This window comes from Anguilla anguilla, chromosome 2 (genome assembly GCF_013347855.1).
Source record: "Anguilla anguilla isolate fAngAng1 chromosome 2, fAngAng1.pri, whole genome shotgun sequence".
Lineage (NCBI taxonomy): Eukaryota > Metazoa > Chordata > Actinopteri > Anguilliformes > Anguillidae > Anguilla > Anguilla anguilla.
The window spans coordinates 66,251,293-66,274,529 of record NC_049202.1 but is presented as its reverse complement, the minus strand read 5'-3'; the positions used below and the strand labels follow the sequence as shown (position 1 = coordinate 66,274,529).

General features: G+C 46.3%; 1 protein-coding gene across 2 annotated transcripts; it reads right to left on the bottom strand.

Annotated features, from left to right (window-relative positions):
- Positions 1–1,202: 1,202 nt before the first annotated feature.
- On the bottom strand, positions 1,203–15,346 carry LOC118216722 (sterol regulatory element-binding protein 2-like). Of its 2 annotated transcripts, XR_004763059.1 has the most exons (20): positions 14,983–15,346; positions 13,402–13,866; positions 11,629–11,783; positions 11,096–11,248; positions 10,352–10,639; positions 9,749–9,863; positions 9,078–9,202; positions 8,055–8,256; positions 7,354–7,529; positions 6,594–6,843; positions 6,137–6,306; positions 5,806–5,980; positions 5,139–5,256; positions 4,630–4,739; positions 4,217–4,349; positions 3,944–4,106; positions 2,864–3,040; positions 2,261–2,375; positions 1,264–1,536; positions 1,203–1,225 (listed from the first exon to the last, which is right to left on the bottom strand). XR_004763059.1 is itself a non-coding variant. In XM_035398158.1 (19 exons), exons 1-19 carry the CDS (start codon positions 15,071–15,073, stop codon positions 1,319–1,321), a joined length of 3,399 nt encoding a protein of 1,132 aa, XP_035254049.1. In that variant the 5' UTR covers positions 15,074–15,346; the 3' UTR covers positions 1,232–1,318. The 2 variants fall into 2 exon arrangements, 1 of the variants encoding a protein (XP_035254049.1); XM_035398158.1 differs by lacking the exon at positions 1,203–1,225 and having other exon boundaries at positions 1,232–1,536.
- Positions 15,347–23,237: the final 7,891 nt, after the last annotated feature.

Below are 23,237 nucleotides of genomic sequence, written 5' to 3'. Positions count from 1 at the left end.
TGCATTACTTCTCGCATGCAGTGCATTGTAGTGAAGTTAAAACATGATAACAGTCATTTCTGAGCATTTTTGTGAATGAAGGTCATTTGTAAACCGCTACTTTGCAAATCTACATCATGCAGCATACCCCTGGCTATTTTTTGGCTCCATACCTAATCTGTGGCATCAAATTATGTTTTTTTTTCTTTTCTTTTTTTCCTAATTTCTCAATTTTTAGATGGATAGAGCTGGTTATTTGGCCAACATTACACGTCCTTAAAACATTTAAGTTTTTACAGTTTCAAGTTTCAAATATTTCAGCTTTTTCACTAACTTCTACATACAACGTCACATACGCAGTGCCAAGCTTATCTGGGTGTAACAGTTCAGTGAATAAATGCTAATTCAGCTTTTCAGCACACTTCGGCAAATGTTCAGTGCAACTTGTTTCTCCAGAGTCAGCTCCTAATAGATGTGTAGCCCTGGATGCATAATATACAGTTAAATAATACATTTTGGTAATGCTTCACACAGGTTGTACTACAAATGGTTTCTTAAGCCTCCTGCACAGTAATATGTGCATGTATGGGAAAGGGTTAATAATCAAGACCCAACAACATAACTGGAAATAGTTCCCGTGTGGAAGATGAAAACATCATGGAAACCAGCAGATGCCCGACTCTGGTATGGTCCACTGAAATAACCATAAGAGTGGCGGGTGGTTCGGCTGGCATACAGACAGTTGGACTTCAGCTGGTCCGTAACCCAAGAGTGTGCAATCTTGCTTGGAATCTCTGACTGCATACGTGGAGTATACTGTAATAGATTTGGAAACCTGCGTTGGCCTAAACCTCTGACTCTCTCATTCATTGCAAAATGCGGCGACAGAGGCTTTCCCCTAACACACGTGCACAAGTGTATGCATGCATATATGTGTGTGTGTGTGTGCGTGTGTGTGTGTACAGTCTGTGAGCACGTGGGTGTGCCTGTGTGAGAGCGTGCATGTGTGTGCCTGCATGCGTGTGCGTGCTTGCGTGCGTGCATGCATGTGAGTGTGCGTGTGTGTGCTCGTCCATGCATGCGTGCGTGTGTGTGTGCTAGTCCGTGCGTGTGTGCATGCATGCGAGTGTGCGTGCGTGTGTGTGCTCGTCCATGCGTGCCTGCATGCATGCTAGTCCGTGCATGCGTGCATGCATGCATGCGCGTGTGTGCTTGTCCGTGCGTGCATGTGTGCGTGTGCTAGTCCATGCGCGCATGCATGCGTGTGTGTGTGTGTGCTAGTCCGTGCGTGCGTGCATGTGTGTGTGCATGCGTCCGCGCGTGCATGCATGCGCTCCCTTCAGGAGGCAGCGATGGTGGCTCCCCCGCTCAGCCTCAGGAGGACCCGCTGGCAGTCCCGCACAGAGCGCCGGTCCCCCACCCGCTCCAGCGTGCGGCTGGCCTCCGCCAGCAGGCGGGCGCGGTGCCCCGGGGGGGTCAGCAGGGGCAGGGGCAGGTGGCGGCAGGCCAGCAGGATGGCGTGGGCCCTCTCCCTCTCCCCGGGCACGCAGTCCTCTCCTGGAGACAGGGAGAATCCAGGAGGCACGGAGGACACGGGGATGAGGAGGATGGAGGGATTAGGGAGACGGAACAGGGAGGAAAACGGGTGTGGGGACAATGAGGAAGACGCATCAGAGGTCAGTGGCTGTACTGCAGGCATTAACACTGTACACATTACCATGGATACAGACAACACAGGGTGAGAATCACAGAGTCACAGAGCTCTAACTGGCGCCCATTATACAGAGCAACATAGCCCTGTTATTGGTGAGTTACCTGTTGTTCCACATACGTGGTGACTTGCAGCCCTGTTACTGATATTGCTGAGGGCTATTTTGCCGGAACTTTGATTTTCCACCAGCACTGCGATTTGCAGCCCTTTCACAGGTGTCTTCTTACCTGCGTATGTTTTGCCAGCATTCACCCTGTTTTGAGGGGCGCACTTGTAGTTTTGCTAGCGCTGTGATTAGCAGCCCTGTTCCAGGTTGTTCACCTGTAATTTTCTATCTATTGTGATTTATAGTTAGTATTATTGTGATAACGCACCCTGTAATGGGTGGGGGGGGGGGGTGTTTACCTGTAGCTTGCGATCGCTGTGATTTATATTTAGTAGTACTGTGATAATGCACCCTGTGATGAGGGGGGTTTACCTGTAGTTTCCATAGAGTGGTCACAGGGGTGGGGGGGGGGGTTTACCTGCAGTTTCCCTGGGGCGGTGACGGGGGAGGGGGGGGGGGCTTACCTGTAGTTTCACCGGGGCGGGGTCCGCGGCGTCTCAGGCGGTGCTCCAGCAGGCGGTGAGTGCGGGTGGGGCTGGCCCCCGCCATCAGCCTCACCGTTGTCTCGTGCAGGAACACCTGCGGAAGGAGAGGAGGCCAGGCTCGCCATCAACATGAATATCCATTTACTGTGCCTGTCGGGCAGGTTCATCACAGCCAGGCTGAAAGAAGCTTTCAGGGAGACACCAGTACTTAAATACAGTACTTTGAGAGTTCGGTACCGGACTGGTTGATAATACAGACACTGAAATGTTATTAAGAGTGCATGCTGACTAGCTATCTGTAATGGAAAATAAAGGTCCATTATGTATATTTTGTAAATTATTTGCCTTTTGAAGTCTCAAATTTATAATCAGCTCTGCTTCTCAAATCATCCATGGTAATATAAGCCCACCCCATCCCTGTCAATACAGGGCCAACTGTGGCCTACCACTGAAGAAAAATAAGCCATAAGTTACACAATTCTTACAATTAGACTGTGATTATTATAATTGTCAGTTTAATATTAATGCTAGTGCTAATGTCAGTGCCGATGTCATTGGAGCGAGGGAGGGGCCATACAGCACCTTATGCTGCGCCTGCCTGTAGCACTGTCCCAGTCTGCGCAGAGAGCTGAGGTCCGCCTGAAATCCAGCCAATTGGGAACCGGAGGCGGGGCCAGGCTCACCAACGGGGCCACCTCCTCGCTGCCACGCTGTGGTCCTCAGGGTCAGCAAGAGGTCACACACCAGGAGCTCCACCCCCTTGGGTTGAGAGAGGTCGAGGAGAGTGAGGAGGGGGGGGTTAGGACACAGTACACGGTGTATGTGAAAATGATACTCTGTTTAGTCGGTTTACAGTGTCAGTGTCTGTGAAGACAACTGCATACCTGTGCGGAACTCTACATGTTACTGAGCAGAGTGAAGTGCTCAGGACTAGCTTCACATGAGGTTTTTGTGGGTGAGGAAGGAGGAGGCTGTGGGTACACTGCACTGGGTTGCTACTACACCACAGCCGTCTAACACATGCAAACCACACACAGCCATCAAACACAGGCAATCCCCAGCCAATCCACACACAGCCACCTGACACAGCCAATCCACACACAGCCACCTGACACAGCCAATCCACAGCCAATCCACACACAGCCGTCTGATACAGCCAATCCACACACAGCCGTCTGATACAGCCAATCCACGGCCAATCCACACACAGCCAATCCACACACAGCCGTCTGATACAGCCAATCCACACACAGCCGTCAAACACAGGCAATCCACAGCCAATCCACAGCAATCCACGCTGCTGACTAGTACTGTTACAGTGTGTGTGTGAAACACATGCACAAACGCTCTCACAGGAGTTGTAGGGAATGTGATAAAAAAAACCTTTGACAGTAACCACTACAAGGTTATCCAGAGCATTTGTGTGTATGTGTGCGTGCGTGCGTGTGTGTGTGCGTGTGGGCATGTGTATGTGTGTGTGTGTCTGTGTGTGTGTACACTCCTGTTTCTCATTTATTGGATAAGAGAATCTGCTAAATGCTAAATGTAACGTAATGTGTATCAGTATGAAGTTTGTTTCATGAAACACTATGAAGCACAGCATGTACAGGAAGGCCTGTTCAGCATGCACAGCGTTGTATTACAGCAGTGTTAGATGCCCACCTTGGTGAGCCAGTTCCCTGGCTGGGCGTGGCTCACTGAGATGCTGGCCCTCAGGTGGCCGCTGGCCCGGTCGCAGTGGGACAGGCAGCCCAGGGCCCCCTCCCCCTCCAGACTCAGATCCACAGCCCTGCACAGCTGCTGCACAGCTTTGGGCAAAGGGTGACTGCAGCACAGGGTGGAACAAGTAAACACAGAGATTAGCATTAACAGCGCTAACGTACGCGACTGGAGCGATGGCATACAGACATACACCACACCTGCAGTAATACTAACTTTAGTGCACGCAGGGTTTTGGGCATGAGCTCCACCTCAGCCAGCAATGACCTCACCGCCGCATCGTCACCCTGCAGCCAATGGGCGGCTGCCTTCAGGGCCAACGCCCACCACCGACACACGGGGTCTACAACTGGGCGAAACAGGGACAGCGAGACAGGTGTACATGTACATGTATACATCGTTTTAAAGAGAGACGTATTCCTTTTACAAAAAATATTTAAGTCTACTTAAATATTTAAGTATATAGCCTACTGTAGCCAGGAAGTGTTCAACACGCTGCTGACTATACATGGATGTATAGTCAGCAGTGTCGCAAAAACATACAGCTGAAGAAACAGCCAATAACAGCGCAGAGACTGAGCCTGCCGGACATGTGGCAGGGACGTGATTGGAGGGTAACTGTACAGTACCTGCAGTAGAGCTGTGATTGGCTGGGTGAGGGACGGGGCTAGAGGGACAGAGTGAGTCTTCTGTACAGCTGCTCAACAGCTGGAGATACTCCATGGCACCCACAAACTCCCTAACAGGTACACAGGACGTTTGAGGGGTTCAGTGCATGAGCTCTAACATAACCATAAGGCGGTGTTAAGTGCAGACAGCATGCAGGCACTGCGCTGTCATAGGGATCTGTGTGCATGAGCTGGGTTCCCTCAGTACAGCATTAACACCACACCAGGGTCAAATACATATTTGTTTTGGATTCAAATACTTTCCCGCTCTCTATTGATCTTTCCTGGTGCGCCTGAGCCTGCCAAGAGAACCAGAAGGCCGTGTTTGCCCTGTTTGATAGTATTTCATAGGTTCCAATGCCGCAAGTCAAGCTCAGTAAAGCGCAGAAAAGTATTTGAATCCAAAACAAACACGTATTTGACCCAGGTGAGATTAGCACCGCGCTGTGTGGGGGGGGGGGGGGTCGTACCTGTGGTCCTCTCGCCTGGCGTCCGGGTCCCCTCCGAACGCGGGCTGGACGAGGGCGAGCACGGCCCTCTCCAGCAGCTCCTCGCAGAAGCAGCCATGCAGCTGGGCGATGGGGTCGGCTGGGCACACACACAGAGGGACAGAGCCTGACATCGACCAATCACGGCAGGGGTAAGCAGCGAGGGCATATCCGTTTCAGGACTCTGTGCCAAATTCTGCCTTTAATTATTCAATTCACCTGGGTTATATCTTTACCTTACATCCGCATAGGCTCCAGCTACAGCCGCAGATGGCAAGTGTATCCTAAAGATTTTACCGAGCTCAAGGAGAAGAACCAGTGTAGAGCTGTCAGAAAACTAAAACAAAGGTAATTGGTTGAAACTAAAAACCAGCAATGCCACTCTCTTAAGTGTTACTTAGGAGCTGCCCATGGAATTCTGAAAAATCTAAATGCATACAGATGTAAGGAGGAGGGAGTAATTTGCTTCAAAAACAACAAAAAAAGTTGCGAAAGCTCAGACCTTCATGTTAGTTATCACCAGTCAAAATGGACAATCAGTTCCAGGAAAACTGGATGCACTGTTGCTATTTATTAGGACAAAGCTTCACGCTTCCTAGACGACATGTCAAACAGCACACATTCACATTCAGTTGCGTTAAACGAGCACCTGGTCCTCTCTGAGAAGTGTACACCTCCTCTCGGCTACTGAATTTCATGGACCAATCACAACTCAGGAAGAACCGCTTTCCCAGTGGCGTAAAGAGCCAGTGCAGCCAATCAGGGAGCGGAGTGGTGTCTGAAGCAGGAAAGGCCACACTCTCTGCGCAGCTCAGCAGGTAACCCTGAGAGAGATAAAGAGTGAGAAAGAGACGGACGGGAGGGAGGGAGGAAGAGACAGAAAGAGAGAGAGAGAGAGAGAGAGAGAGACAGAAAGTGTAAGTGTGGAGCAGTGGCAGGGGTGGGTCTCTCTGTAAGCGCAGCGGCAGTAAGAGGCTCACAGGCAGGCAGAGGGGCCGGGGCCCCAGGGCGGAGCGCAGCGCGATGGCCGCGGTCGCGTAGATCTCAGTCCTCAGGGCCGGGGCCACCCTCCCGCGGGCGCTCTCGCTCAGGTTCACCGCGCTGAGGGACAGGGACAGAGCCCACAGGCTGCTGTGCTGGGGCAGGTGCCCTAAACACACCGGACCAAGGAGAGGAGTCAGCACTGCGACACCGCATGCACACACTCTGCAACTAGGACAGTACGAATATAGATATATAAACTATATATATATATATATATATAAACTGTATATATATATATATATATATATATATACATTTGGAAATATATATGTAAAAATTCAAGTGACAGGACCACAGTGCTGCATTTCCACCCTCATAGACTTATAACATGGTGCTCAGATCACATAAAGTAAAGTATTGACCTCATCAAACTGAAATAAGCAGTGAACACACCCGTAAGCTGTAGCTGGCTGAGCCTGTGATAGGCGAGAGAAGCGTCACGGCAACTGGTTTGAGACTCCTCCCCCTCGCGCCCCCCTCCAATGTGCAGACCCAGCCAGCGCAGTGGGGCCGGCCAGTACAGGCAGTAGCGAATCACGTTCCAGCAGAGGGAGCAGGCGAGGTCAAATGAGGAGAGCGGAAGCTCTCTGGACAGGTCAGAGAGGCAGGACTGCAGGCTGGCAGCTGCAGCTGCGTAGTCACCCTGCAGGACACAGAGAGAAAGAATGAGAGAGAGAAATAGTGAGAGAGAGAGAGTGAGTGAGAGAGGGAGAGATAGGGGGACAATTATGATTTTAATAAATACACACATCAGATGATGCTGATTTGGACAGCATTTCCCTCCTGTAACCCTTGAGATTTGTGTTTCAGTGTGGAAAATGGGTGTTGAATTGTAGGTAAATGCACACTATAGGTGGAACAGCACTTGATTGGTTTCTATGTGTAAACTGCACTGCCTTCAGTAAGGTTAAAAGGGTTTCCCTGGATACGGCAATCAATCAAACACAAAATCTGAAAGGGAAAAAAGTGAGGCCTTTCATGGAGCACCCTTAAAAGGAGAAAGTCAAGAGAATTGCCACCACCCTGACGAAGACATAATTACAAATCAAGAGCAGGAAAAAAAAAAGGAGCAAAATAAAAAGGTGCGGACAGAGTTTAGAGACACAAAGAGGAACGCAGAGGGCGTCCATTACACGCACAGCTCTGTGCTCACCCTGTGGAGCTGCAGCTCGGCCTGCCTGCAGTGCCTCCAGAAGCAGACGGACCTGGGCGAGTGGAGCGGGGTGACGGGCTCCCAGAGGCACAGCACCCGGACGCAGCCCCACAGCGCTCCCACGCAGCTCAGCGCCCACGCGCCCACCCAGGGCAGCAGCGCCCACAGCCAGCCCGCTGGAGACCGACAGAGTGGGGTCAGAGCAGGGTCAGAACCGGTCAGAACCACACACAGGGTCAGAACAGGGTCAGAACCGGTCAGAACCAGTCAGAACCGGTCACAACCGCGCGCAGGGTCCGAACCGTGAGCGGGGTCAGAACCGAGCGATACCGTAATCATACTACACTCAGAGAGTGACAAACGCAGGCGACACTCTACACCACACACAGGAAGGACACAGGCTACAATACACCTCATCACATACATTTAGCAGATGCTCTTATTATCCAGAGGGACTTCACCTGATCTATATGAGCAATAGTACCAGGCCTGCCAAACAACTTTCCAGGACCAGTGAATATATATGCAACATTACTAATGCTCTAGTACATGTTTAAACTATACTGACCAAAAACCAAAATGTAAATCTTTAATAAAATCCATAACAAGCCCTATGAAAAACATAAAACCATACACATACCAGTTGTTCTGCTTAGATGCCATTTTTAAAATTTGCACTCAAAGACTGACTCAAGGCTCACCAAGGTTCTGGGATTGGCCAGGTAGGCCAAACGTGGTTCTGGAGGGTCCATGTCCCGTCTCTACTGAGCTCCAGTTGGGCCCAGCCGGGGCCCTGGACCCCAGGAGCGAGGGAAGCGGGTTCAGGGAGAGGCAGAGGATGGTGAGAGCGCAGAGGAGGAGACGAGAGCGATCCATCGCTCCCTCAGAGTCCGGCTCACTCTTCTAGAGAGAGACAGAAGAAATACAGAAAACAAACTTTTTGTGACTGTGGGGTGTGAAGGGTTAGGGGTGGGAAGGGGTTAGGGGTGTGTGGGGTTAGGGGTGTGCAGGGCTAGGGGTGTGTGGGGTTAGGGGTGTGCGGGGTTAGGGGTGTGTGGGCTTAGGGGTGTGCAGGGTTAGGGGTGTGCAGGGTTAGGGGTGTGCAGGGTTAGGGGTGTGCGGGGTTAGGGGTGTGTGGGCTTAGGGGTGTGCGGGGTTAGGGGTGTGTGGGCTTAGGGGTGTGCAGGGTTAGGGGTGTGCAGGGTTAGGGGTGTGAAGGGTTAGGAGTGTGTAGGGTTAGGGGTGTGTGGGGTTAGGGGTGTGTGGGGTTAGGGGTGAGATGGGTTAGGGGTGTGTAGGGTTAGGGGTGGGATGGGTTAGGGGTGTGTGGGGTTAGGGGTGGGATGGGTTAGGAGTGTGAAGGGTTAGGGGTGTGAACGTTTAGGAGTGTGAAGGGTTAGGGGTGGGATGGGTTAGGGGTGTGTGGGGTTAGGGGTGGGATGGGTTAGGGGTGTGTAGGGTTAGGGGTGTGTGGGGTTAGGGGTGAGATGGGTTAGGGGTGTGTAGGGTTAGGGGTGGGATGGGTTAGGGGTGGGATGGGTTAGGGGTGTGCAGGGTTAGGGGTGTGTGGGGTTAGGGGTGGGATGGGTTAGGGGTATGTGGGGTTAGGGGTGAGTAGGGTTAGGGGTGTGTAGGGTTAGGGGTGTGGATGGTTAGGAGTGTGAAGGGTTAGGGGTGTGAACGTTTAGGAGTGTGAAGGGGTGTGCGGTTGTGTGGCACCTCACCTGCTCCTGTGCCAGCAGGGGTCTCTCTGACTCTGCGCTGGTGCAGGGGGGGGAGATCCTCCGGGGGGAGCTGGAGCCTGAGGAGGAGGCTGGGGGGGACGTCACTGCCCCGTGAACCTCCCCGTCTGCAGAGAGACACACACAGTCACAGACAGAGGTAGAGCAGTGTAGTATAGCCTAAAGATCACCGGTTCGATTCACGGGTAGGACACTGCCGTTGTACCCTTGAGCAAGGAACTTAAACTGCAATGCTTCAATTGTATATATCCAGCTGTACAAATGGATGCAATGTAAATGCTATGTAAAAGTTGTGTAAGTCGCTCTGGGTAAGAGCGTCTGCTAAGTGCCTGTGATGTAATTACTGCTGTAAGAGCGTCTGCTACAGTAAATGCCTGTAATGTAATGTAATGTAATGTAATGTACTGTAATGGAGAGAACCCGACCAGCCAACGCAGAACCAGAGTTCACCAGCTGTGAACTGTGCTAACACACACACCCATGGACCTGATCACAGCAGATAAGGGTATATGAAGTGTGTTTGTAAAACACAAAGGGTCCGAATTGTTTCTTTCCTGTAAACATTTTGCTCATGAAATATATTTTACATGCTATTCCGGACCGTCTCTTGGAACGTAAGTTTCGGAAGTAGAACAAAAAGAAGGTACACTCACTGTTCTTCCGGCCGGCCACCTTGAGGGCCAGGTTTTCCTGCCGCAGCCTCTGGTTGACCTGCTGCATGTACTTAATGTAGTCAATGGCCTTCCGCAGAACCCCCGACTTTTGCATCTACACAGATCGGAGTCACGGGGGCAAAAGAAACCATGTCAACTCCAAATCTACAGCATAATAAACTGCAACGGACGGAGTGTAGCACAGTGGGTAAGGAACTGGGCTTGTAACCGAAAGGTCGCAGGTTCGATTCCCGGGTAGGACACTTCCGTTGTACCCTTGAGCAAGGTACTTAACCGAAATTCAGTATTTATGCTTCAGTATATATCCAGCTGTATAAATGGATACAATGTAAAATGCTATGTAAAAGTTGTGTAAGTCGCTCTGGATAAGAGCGTCTGCTAAATGCCTGTAATGTAATGTAATGCAACTGAATAATGGCAGAAGACATTGGTTCTCACTAAGCTCTTCACACAGGCCCATTTGCACAGGCCTCACGGCCGGTACTGTGGTACCAGTTATTATTAGGTCACACCCACATTAGCATAACTCCTGTCTCTGCCCTGCTATGTTCACTCTTCTTAACCCCGCCCATCCCAACTTGCCTTGGTATCGTTGCCCATGACCAGGTCTCTCAGCTCCATGATCTTGTCGTTGATGGACGAGCGGTACCTCTTCTCGATGACGTTGTGAGTGGACCTGCTCTCTCCCTCCTTCACCCCTGGCCCCGCCACAATCCCCATCCCCATCCCTAAGCCCGCCCCCTGCTCCTGTCCAATGTACGCCATGTTCCCGCACAGCGGTGTCCCTTGAGACAGCTGATTGACTGGCACCGTGTCTCCGCCCCCCATCATCATCGGCATGGTGGTTAGAACACTGCCACCCAATAGGGTCTGGGAGGAGGGAAAGGGTGGGAGTGGGGTGGGAGAGGAAGAGAGACATTTTATTAAACACATGAAGCAAAGACAGATGCAGGCCAGGATTCAATTGAATACTATTCCTTTGCCGTGAATGTTAAAGTAAAGGCAACAATTTTTTTCCAGATTAATACAACTTTTTTCTTTTAACTTTCATTTCTAAACTTACCAAATTTAACTATGTGTGAAAGTTATGGACAATTGTCGATTGAATCCTGACCAAATTCTGAGAGAAGAATAGAGGACAGACGCTCTTATCCAGAGTGACTCACAGAAGTGTAGAATATGAGTGCTAGTCTCAGGAATAAAAAAGTACTATATTTCCCAGAAGGCAATGGATGACCACACAATGGCAACACACAGTAGGCAAGACACAAGACAGCAATCTGAGCAGATCCAGTGTGAGGTGCGGAGAAAGTGATGATGTCATACTGGAACTTGCAGGGCAGAAGTCTGGATGGGGCCTGTGAAACCGGCGATACCGGTTGGGTTCTGCACGCTGGACAGAACCTGCGTCACATTGGGTTTCAGAGTGGTCAGCACCAGGGAATCTGCATTTATCATCTGGGGCTGGTGGATCAGAATCTGCAGAACACAGGGAGTAAGACAGATTGGATCTGCACCCAAAATGTACAGGCCTAATGCACAGCATGCTTTGCGCTGCTTTTGGCCGAATTCACAACAACAGGATTATGTCAGATGACGACAGTTGACGAGGAGTTCTGTGTAACGAAAAGTAATGTTGGTTTGACCGAGAGGTCAACAATAACAAATAGGACTATATTAAGGTCAAACTCCATACATACTCCCTGTTACAGACTTGAGCCTCTCTGGCTCAACACCTGTCAAATAAGTTCGCCTTTTCTTGAGTTTGCACACTGTCCAATCTGAGGAATGTTCAGCATACGGGCATTGCAACAGTGTTGCATCACAGAAAGGTGTCATGATGCAAAACTGTCAGGGACCTGTTGGACTTGTGGTGACATGGCCTGCATTGCCGGTTGGGCTGTGGTCAGCGTCTGGATGGCCTGGCCCGATGGCGTCAGGACACTCTGATGCTGAAATGCCATTGGCTGGACGTGGGGTGAGGTCACAATATTCTGCATCTGTGGTTGGAGGACTGTGAAGTATATAGCATATAAGACATACAAGGCATTTTCCACATTAACATACAATCAAAACATGTTCACTGTCATATTAAATAACAAATTCCTAGAAAAGATATTTTATTTTTATTCTACAAATTGTGGGAGCATATACGTATATTCAGAATAACATAACTGGATGCACCCTCCTGTTATGTAAGACACTAACTGAGATAAGAGCTTCAGCTAAATGACAAATTTACAGAAAGGAGGCTGCAAGTCTCACTGAATGAGACAATAACATCTAAACGTCACTAAGACAAAGGAGATTAATGTGTGATTTCACAAGAGAGAACAGCGCATACCTAACAGAATTAATGGGGCAGAATTAATGTTGAGATAGTGGCCTGTTTTAAATTCTTAGGAATTCAGACCTCTAGGGATCTCAAATAGTCACTCAACCAAGAAGACTCAGCATCAGCTTAATTTTCTGAGACGCCTCAAGATGTTCGGTGTAACCACCAAGACATTGGTCGTTTTTTTTTTTTTTGCCATTTTGCTCCCATTTTTTCCCAATTTAGTCGTTACACCAATTCCCCGTGTGTATCACGGTCCTGATTGATGCACTATCCTTCTGTTGGTCTGGGGAGGGTGTAGACTACCACATGGCTCTCCCAATACACGTGGAGTCGCCAGCCGCTTATTTTTCACCTGACAGCGAGGAGTTTCACTGGGAGAACGTAACACGTGCAGAGGTTCACGCTATCTCCCCCAGATTCCCTCCCTGCTGGACAGGTGCCCCGACCAACCAGTAGGAGTCGCTAATGCAACGATCAGGACTCATAACCTCACCGGCTTCCCACCCGCGAACACTGCCAACTGTGTTCGTAGGAACGTCTGACCGAGCCGGAAGTACCGCTGGTCTCCGCAGTGGTAGGCGAGTGCTTTTACCTCTACGCTACCCAGACATTGGTCGGTTTTCTATAGATCTACAATGGAGAGCGTTCTCACTGGATGCATAATGGTATGGTATGGAAATGTTTCTAGCAACGAACGGAAATTGGTTGAAAAAATTGTGTGAACAGCGCAAAATTATTGGTAGAGAGCTGCCACGCGTAGATGACGTTTATTCCAGAAGAGCCCAGAAGACAGCAGCAAACGCTAACCATCTGGGCATCTGGGCAACAGCCAGATTACTTCCTTCCCATCGGGAAGTCGCTACCGCTGGGACCGTTACTTGGATAGACATATACTGTAAAGCAAAGCATTCAGCCAAACAGATGCAGGAACAGGTTTTTTTTTACCCTGAGGCAGTTCGGTTCTTCAGTCAGTGACATCACAGCACTTCATTAACTCCCGTACTGTATTGATTGTGTATGTTGCCTAAGCTGTTCATCTGACTTAAATGTCTTCGAAATAATGAGAGACATGTGACATTACATTACATTACATTTATTTGGCAGAAGCTTTAATCCAAAGCGACATACAATAAGTACGTGACTAAGAACATGTACTGTATGTTACACAAATGGCAAATAACCTACTTTAACTTGAATTCGAACGATTAGTGCAATGGAGTCTGAGAGGATTTACACCTACTGTACATACATGCCTGCCTATCATACATATGTTCATAACGGATCCATAGCTCACCTTGGAAACCAGGCGCAGGGTTCTGGTGGCAGATGAGGGAGTTGTGGATGAAATGGGACTGGGAGCCGCTGGTCAGGCCTGGTGTGAACAGCACCCTCTGGGCCAGAGTTTGCACCGGGAGGCCGTGAGCCTGGGCCTGGCCTGGCAGGCCTGGAGAGTTCATGGGCAGGACGTGAGTTTGGACCTGGGCCTGCTGCACCTGGACCTGTGGGACGGGCCAGGGCTTTGGCTGGAGCAGGGGTGGGGCGCGGGGGTGGGGCTGTGCAGAGAACACTCGGGCGGGGGTCTGAGGGGTAGTGAGGCGGACAGTGTGGGGGGTGTGCACAGAGGGGCTGGTTTGGAAGGTCTGTGCTGGCGATTGAGAGACTTGTTGCAGGGCTCCCAGCCCACTGCCTTGGACACAACCCAGTGCATTCTGGTCTTCTAAAAGGTCATCTACTTGGTGGGTGACAAACTGCAGCATTTCTGTAAATGAACAGGGACAGGAAAACACAGATGATTTAGACAGAAATTACATTTTTTTCTTCTTTTTTTTGCAATGTTTGATTCATTGACAATAAATGCTTGAACAAGTTGTCAGGAAAAGAAATAAATCTGGCTGTGGTGTGTTGTTGGCTTTGGACATTTCAGCATATGTTGCTGTGGATTACAACATCGATACTGTAGCAGACTGACACAGTTTAACATCAGGTCAGGGAGATAAAGAATGTATCAGTATCACAGTAGTGATGATAACGGCAGCCTTGAACTCACACACATTTGAACAGAGCAAGGTCAGAATCAATGTAATCAACTACACTATAATATTTATTTCAGAATTAATGCAGCTATATACTATTAATCAGAATCAAATATGATATACTCAAAATCAAAAAAGTTTTAATTTTGTGTCTACCATACTGGTTGTTACGGGGCCATTTTCCAGAGTCAATTAAGTTAACGTTAGTTAACTCCATTTGGTCGGTCATGTGCGGATTTCACATATTTAATGTATTACTGCCACACACTCCTGCGTCTGTGCAACTCAGGGAAAGGGGAACTGGTGTGATAGAGATGAATACTGTTAGTTTCACTGATTAATTTAGCAACTCCCAACAGAGAAACAGCCAGAAGAAAAATATCGCACAATAGTTTACTGAAAGCTCATTGATTCACAGCTTGTGACCTAAACAAATAACCCAGAAAGCAAGTTATGTAAGTATGGTTAAGGCATATTTTTAGTTTGAACATTACCGTTACATTATGTGTTCACAACGATAGCTAGTAAGCACAAACAAAAGGCTGCATACCCTTAGAACCACGCTCATCCAGAACTGTGCAACTCAGTATCGGTTTGGTCACCACAACCAACCTAGCGAGGGAAACTTAGCAACCAAATGAATGCAAGCACTATAACCATAGACTGTGACTATAACTAACTTCTGTCCAGCCATCTAGGAAATGTTGCGCTACGTTCGATAGCTAGCTAACGTCCACAAACCGAAAGCACAGCTAGCCAGCCTACGTCGAAATCACCACAGTACACTTGACAGGACTGTAGCTGCAAAGTGACGGGTCGAGCACGCTGACGGAATCTCTCACCATCAATGTCACCTAAAGTAAACTCCTCTCCAAGTTCTGACAACGTCGGATCCATGTTTTCTGCTGACATTAAATATTCGCCACCATCCATCTTCGCCCGTCTTTCTTATCCAATACTTCTTTTCAGAACAACATTAAGATCTGGCACAGCGCCGAGTGAGTCTGTGTGGTCTTTGGGTTTTAAGAAACGTGTCCCATTGGGAAGAAAACAGTGAACATTCCGAGACTTTTTGCAGGACCCATTTCCACCTTTGCAACGACTTGAAAAGCACGTTTGATTCACCGTCAATGACGCAACTTACAAACATTTACTTCAGCAGCGTTCTCGATTGGTTTAAACGTGCATGTTGTTGTCATACGACCGGATACTACCATCCAACCGAAAAGCTCCCGATAGCGTGGTCTGACTGTACGTCATGGATTAAAGTAATTTTGATTTTGCTGTCACTCAGTGCTACTTAGGGCCCTCTGAAAGACACGTAGCTCCGACTGCTGAACACCGAAAACTATGGGAGTATCTGAAACTGGTTGGTTAAATAGGCGAGGCTGTTAAATATTAGCACTTGGTTGAATTATATAAATGTGTCGTATCCATAGCTCATTGATGCCAAAGCAAAACTTTTAATTCAAAAGGAGAATAGATCTGGCGAAGGATTGTGTAGATGTGCAGAGACTGAGATTATTGAAAAGTTGCAAAAATTTCCTCTCAAAATATAGTTGTTTTTTTTTTTAAAAAGAAAAAAAAACCTGCCTTGGTTAATATGAAACTCCGGACTCCTTGGTGAAAAAATAATCAGAATTAACGTGATTGTTCTGTCTGAATAACCACAGCTCCAGAGTTTGTACAAGATTCATTTACTATAAACAGTCTCACTAGATCAAAATAAAATCAAAATAAAAGACGCATTAACACTTAAGTGGTCTGGATGTACAGTGAGCATGTTAAGATATTCTCAGACTTCAGTTTTATTATTGCCTCTGGCACAAAACCCACACCTGGTCAGGTCAGTCCCACACCTGTCCCCTCTCTGCCACAGATGAGGCCCTATTGCAGAAAACAGTGGCCTATTTGCCCCCCCTCAGTCTTCTCCGTATCTCAGCCTAAAAGGCTGTCTCCATCTTTGTTTTAACTGCTCTGCTGCAATGACATGATAAACTGCCACTGGGGAGATATTCAACAAAAATCTATAGGTACAACAATTCAGTTTTTTGCCGCCTCTCTCTGTATCTCTGTATTGTGTCCCAATTCAGTGTTAGTTCCTTTTTTGTCCTCTGTATTGAGCTTTATACTTTCTACATTGTGGGTGACGTAGCTTAGGCGGTAAGACCGATTGTCTGGCAGTCGGAGGGTTGCTGGTTCAAACCCCGCCCTGGGCGTGTCGAAGTGTCCTTGAGCAAGACACCTAACCCCTAACTGCTCTGGCGAATGAGAGACATCAATTGTGAAGCGCTTTGGATAAAAAGCGCTATATAAATGCAGTCCGTTTACATTACTTTACAGATTTATGGCTGTCTGTGTTTCAGGTTTCTGTAAATGGTAAATGGACTGCATTTATATAGCGCTTTTATCCAAAGCGCTTTACAATTGATGCCTCTCATTCGCCAGAGCAGTTAGGGGTTAGGTGTCTTGCTCAAGGACACTTCGACATGCTCAGGGCGGGGTTTGAACCGGCAACCCTCCGACTGCCAGACAATCGGTCTTACCTCCTGAGCTATGTCGCCCCATACCTCCTGAGCTATGTCGCCCCATTCTGTCTTTCTGTGCTCAGTTTGTCCACTTGTCTGTCTTGGCCCCACCCCTTTGCGTTGTATGCATCATTCCTCAGTAACCTGAGGTGGACACCGACAGCAAGTGCAACTTTTTATTTCCACATCCATGTGGGGTGGCTGTGTTTCCATTTGCAGTCCCTCAGTCCCCACACACACAATAGTAAAAACAATCACGTTTCTACTGGCACTTGAGGCACAAAAATATTTTTAATATGTAGGCCAATTGCATTTATGGTATTAAGTTCTCTGAATAATTTCAGGACCTGCATTTGAAAAATGTGTACTGCATTGAATTGAAAGTGAAATATAATGAAAAGACCAACTTAAAACATTTTTTAATGTCAAAATGTTAGAATGCATTGCTTACTGTTGAATTGTTTCGATTTACAAAAAAATAAATACAAGCATGGGTTATTTATATTTCAGTGTAAATAACCAATGACACTTAAATCTGCAATGGTTTTTTTATTTAAGAAGTAGATTTTGTATAATTATTTTATTATTAATTGTTTATGTTTACTGCTGTATTTTTCAGAAAGCCATCTAGCACATAAAATACTTCCAGAAGCCATTTAATAAAAGTGCAACAGTTTAATATTAATATACAGCTACAGTATCATTTCAAAATACCAGGAAATTGTACTTTTAGTATGACTAGGAGGTGGGTGGTTATATTTTTCAGACTGACGTTAATTACAGAATAGAGATGCCAAGTAATCACTGGATTCACAAAAATGACAAGTCTGGATATAGAAGTGTCGGTAGTGCATCTTGGCTAGCACAGAAAAGTATAATTGCATACAGTGTAGTGCATTGACAGTTACATCTTCAACAGTGAGAACAGGTCACCAAGCTACTGAAGAAGACAGACAGCATGACAGAGGCAAACGGGAATGAATGTGGGGGTGGCCGTGTAGTATAATGGGTAAGGAACTAGACTTGTAACCTAAAGGTCACAGGTTTGATTCCCCGGTAGGACACTGTCGTTGTACTCTTGAGCAAGGTACAGGACCAGGTGTGGCTGTAGTTCCAGGACCAGGTGTGACTATAATTACAGGACCATGTGTGGTTGTAGTTACGTGATCGGGTGTGGTTTTAGATTTAGGACCAGCTGTGGTTGTAGTTCCAGGACCAGGTGTAGCTGTAGTTACAGGACCAGGTGTGACTGAAGTTCCAGCACCAGGTGTGACTGTAGTTACAGGACCAGGTGTAGCTGTAGTTACAGGGCCAGGTGTGACTGTAGTTACAGGACCAGGTGTAGCTGTAGTTACAGGACCAGGTGTGACTGTAGTTACAGGACCAGGTGTAGCTGTAGTTACAGGACCAGGTGTGACTGTAGTTCCAGGACCAGGTGTGACTGTAGTTACAGGACCAGGTGTGGCTGTAATTATGGGACCAGGTGTGGTTGTAGTTATGGGACCAGGTGTGGTTTTAGGTGTAGTACCATGTGTGGCAATCGTTGCAGTAGAATGAGGAGGAGGTGGAGCTGCCCTTGTGTAAAATGAGAACTGCAGGAGGTGAGTGATTTAGTTTCAGGCAGTTTCTTTTTTAAAAATTGTCACTGACTTTGACATTTGTAGTCTACTGAGAAGAGCAAAGAGGTCAGGAATTGCTATGAAAGGAAAAAGCATCATAATGGCTTTGTTTCTTTGTTATACAGCACCTCATATTTTCCCCTCCAAAATAGAAACCACTTGATCTTAAAAAAGGCACTGTGCCCTGTATTAAAAGCAAACAAAACTCCTCTATTCTGTCCCAAAGGGGAAATTTATGCAACTGACCCATTTTCAAAGGTAGTCCATGTGTGGGTCGTATAAATCTCTATCGTCAGTTCTGTGGCAATAATGAACAAACACTGACACTTAATGAAGGGAGAACTAACAGCTTACCAGAATATACTATCATATTTAGAGAAATGACAAATAGCAGTCTTCCAAATACACGGATCGATGGGGTACCTAAAAATTAAAATAGTCTTGACTCATTTCTCAAATGAAATGATTCAGTAGACTGCATCATGATAAAAAATCTGACTTCTTTTTTTATTAGGAACGGGCTACATTGGTCTCTTGAGGGGTAATGAGTTATCATGAGTGAGGCGAAGTGAGGCAGTGAGGCAGAAATACAGGAGGATCCATCATGTATACATAGTTTAACTCCCACAGCCCAACTGAACCAAAAAAAAATGGAATCATTGCCTGTGATTATCCGATTTGAATCTTATGTGTTTTCTCATAATCCTGAATCTACGCACACCAGCGTTGTTGCACCTTTTTCCACTGGTCCCGCCCACTCACACGTTGTTCCTTTCATATGTTTGTGAAAGCAACTACGTAATTCTGCAAATACAATCGCCTCTTCCCTTTCCTCCTTTTTTCTCTGTCTATTGTGATGTAATCAGTGTTGATTTGTGATTGGTCCTGGGCAACAGTTTGAGATTTAGGCGTTCCCTCCATTTCCTGCAATCAGACAGAGACACCGTATGTCCTCTTCTGGGGTTAGTGTCTTCACTCAGTACCGATGAAGGAATACCACCAAACAATTGCTTTCTGCAGTCTTTTTGCACTTTACACTGTCTTGTTTTTGGTATCAGCCAAGCGTGCTACTGAACTAAAGACATATTCTTATACAGGGCTGCTGGGTGAAATTATTTGACCTGGGACAACATACCCGGTTGGTGGCCTTACTTTTCTACCTCAGTCTCCTTCTGTTTCTTTTTTGATGGTTTGAATTTGAGTTCCTCTTTGTTGGCATTGAAAATGAAACAATAAAATTGCTTCTGAAATGTTCAATATTTTTCTACTTTCAATAAAAGCAGAGCACTAGTATATGCTGGCATAAAAATATATAGCCTATTTATTGCAGTTACTTTGCTGACACAACAAATTCAGAACAAACAGTATGAACCTATTCAAAGGAACTGTGATAGAGAAAAGACAAATGGCTAGCAAAGTGAATAGATAGCCTAAATAGGTCAATATGGGTTTATAAACAGAGAATGGAAGGAACATTAAAACTGTTGTAAAATAATTTGAATGTATACCATGTCTGAACAGAATACATAAAATGCAAAAAAAAAAAAACTCAATGAAAAAATGGAATTTAATGGACTTTAAATAGTCCAGCACAGCGTTTTCTGAGACTATACTATAATTGTTAAACTTATTTCTGAAAAATGGGCTGTTTGGCTGACATCTGAAATCAAGGACTCAATACCCTCATTTTTAGAGGAGGTAAATTGACCCCAATAGCTACTGAGGCATTTATGCAAGCAGCTGGACTGCATTCAATTCTTTTAATAGCATGCAATGGAAAATGCACATATGCCATATTGGGGTATGCATGAAAAGTGCCAAAGCATTTAGCAGTAAAAAAAAGTAGGTCTCAAATGGTCAACAGTTCCCGTAAGACCAATGAGATGAGAACCAAGGTGGGGGGGGGGGGGGGGGGGGGGGGGGGTGCAGTGCATCAGACTTAAAAACATTATTTAGTCATAATTTCAGCGTGTTTATTCAGGCTACTCGTCCCTAATGACCACACACTGCAAGCGTGTGCTGGATAACTGCTATGTACAATATTTACATTCGTACTGTATTGGGTGCATTACGTGCTTGTTTGCTGCACCTTGTAACAGAGCAAGAACACAAAAACTTGATTTGCAGTTATGTTAACATGTCGTAGCCCAGTCATGAGCTCAATGCAAGTCTCTTCGTTTTAGGGTTCCAAATACAGCACCACTGTAATTACAAAAAGCCTTAAATCCATTAGATGTGCTGCGGCAGCTGCTAGACTTAATGCTTCTTCTGCGCCCTTTTCCCATGGCAGCGAATACATCCCACTAATTACCGCTTTGCTTCTTTTGTTTTTCTCTCTTCAACTGTCAACAAGTGTTATTTTTCCTCTCACCAGTCCTTTTTCTCTGTTCTCCTCCTGCGATTCTTCTTCTTTTTCTGAATAACCTCTAGCCAGCACTTTAAGAACGTCATATCTGGTCTCGGTCGATCTCCATTCTTCTAGCTCACTGTCTTTAATTGATTGTGAGCCACTGACACCACTGACACGTGAGAGGGTATATTGATGATGCTTTACTGTGCACTTAAATCCTCGATAAATCCATATGATATGCTGAGCTCTCAGTTCATAGTTCAGATGCCCCTTCCTCCTCCATACCAAGGTTCCTTCTGAGATTTCTTCCTCAGGAATGTTTTTTTTTCCTTACCACTGTTTGAGTAGTTCTTTTACCACTGAATTTTTACCTTACTTCTCAATATTTTTTGGGGGGCTCAGCCTCGCCCTTTCCCAATTTCCCCATTTCCTGTTTTCCTGTTAATAATGTTTCTGGCAGTGCTTCTGTAAAAAGAACCATATTTTTAAAAAAACAATTGAATTGAATGTAGGGCCATGCTGCTTCTATGATCTAAATGGCAATAAAACGGCTGAAGACAGACCAGAATAAGCTGCTTTATCCAAACTTGAATTTCACTCATTTCTTGCCACCCTTGTGTTGCATTTAACCTAATTCGAAGAAATAAGCAGATTCCGACATATGTCTTTTTGATCAGCATTTGCCAAGTGCCTAAGGCATTCTAAAAATAGCACGCTGGCACATCCGATCAGAGCCAGTTCATTACATAAACACTAGATGCCGGCAAATATCCATGTTTAGTTAGTTTAGCCCTTTAGAATAGTCATGATAGACTTGAAAATAGAATATGTTGCATTCACTTCTGTATAAAATGATGAATGCAGGACCTGGTAATATATTATAAAACATGCAGTTATTATCACTTCACAGAAACCAACTTTTACCACTATTCATAAGAGAAATAGACCAGAAGGCAGAGTGAGAGAAAGTGACAATAATAAAGAAAAAAAGACAAAACATTTTTGCTAGCTTATTGCTATCACATAACATTACATAACATAACATAATATAATTACGAGAACAGGCCGTTCAGCCCAACAATGCTCGCCATTTTCCTAACTAGTGCTCTGATTTCCTACAAACTAGATAGTATCTAGCACTGAATCAAGCCTAGTCTTGAAAATCCCCAGAGTCTCTGCCTCTATACGTGACCTGGCAGGCTACTCCACACATTGACTACTCTCTGTGTGAAAAAAATTCTTCCTAATGTCTGTATGGAATCTACTTTTTGTTCTATCATTTATTCATTATCAATGGCATGTTTCTTTTCTCATTTTCAAAAAACATAAAAACAAACAAAAAAAAAAACAATGATGGTTTCAAGCAGCTGTGTCTGAGTGCAGCATGTGTCAAACATAATGAAGCAGCGAGGAGGCGTCATAAGAGATTACTCCCGCACAGCGCTGACAGGCTCCGGGCCTGTCCAAGCGCACCTGTCAGAGAACACCTGCATCACGTCCTGGGTTCCTGGGACGCTTCTCATCGCCCATCCTTCAGCACATGGGGGACGGGGTGGGGGGGGAGGATGGGGGGGATGGGGGGGGGGACGGTGTCTGGCCCGCAAAACGCGAAGGAATGGATTAAAGGACAAAATAAATGGAGCAGAGGAAAAAGACAGAGAGAGGGTGGAAATAGGATGTGCAAAGAGGGGGAGAGAGAGAGAGAGAGAGAGAGAATAATTAAAGAGAATCCAAGGTGGGGGGACAATTTGTCAAGCTATTCACAGACTCTCGGTGGACTTCATTCTCACCTGTCCTGCAGCTCCAGCCTAGATGCGCCGCAATGTGTGCTGTGTATTTATAGACGTGCTGTATTTTCCCACAGTGAGTGTGCCATTTAACAGGACCAGTCCTCCATGCAGTGAAACAGGTCATTAAGCACGGGCTGCGTTACGGACTGAAGCCGGGCCACACGTTTCTGTTCTCATCAACAGAGAATAAATTCTGCAAAGAGATTAAGGGGCATGTAAATCCACTTCATTCCCATCCCTTGACTCCGGTTTCAAGTTAAAATATGTCTCCGTTAATTTTTTTTTGCATTGAGTTTAGAAGGCGTACAGTACAAAAAAGTATACATTGTATGAGAAACATGGCTTTTAGTGCTGTGGGAAAGTGTTTGCCCGCTTCCTGATTTCCTCTATCATTGCATACTGTATATGTCATACTGAATGGTTTCAGATCTTTAGACAAAATGCAATGTTAAATCAAGGGAACCCGAGTAAACACAAAACAGGTCTTTTTTAATTATGTCATTTATCTCATGAAAAAAGTTGTCAAACACCAATATTACCCATGTGAAAAAGTAATTTCCCCCCTTAAACCTAACAACTGGTTGCACCACAAGCAGCAATAACTGCAACCAAGCGCTTCCTGTAATTTGATATCAGTCTTTCACATCATTGTGGAGGAACTTTAGCCCACTCTTCTTTGCAGAACTGCTTTAATTCAGACAAATTGATAGGTTTTAAAGCATGACCTGCTTGTTTTTTACTTTATATCATTTTGGTCTGGAGATGAAAAAGGAACAATGAGATTTTTCTTGTTTTAAGCTAGCAAAAGTA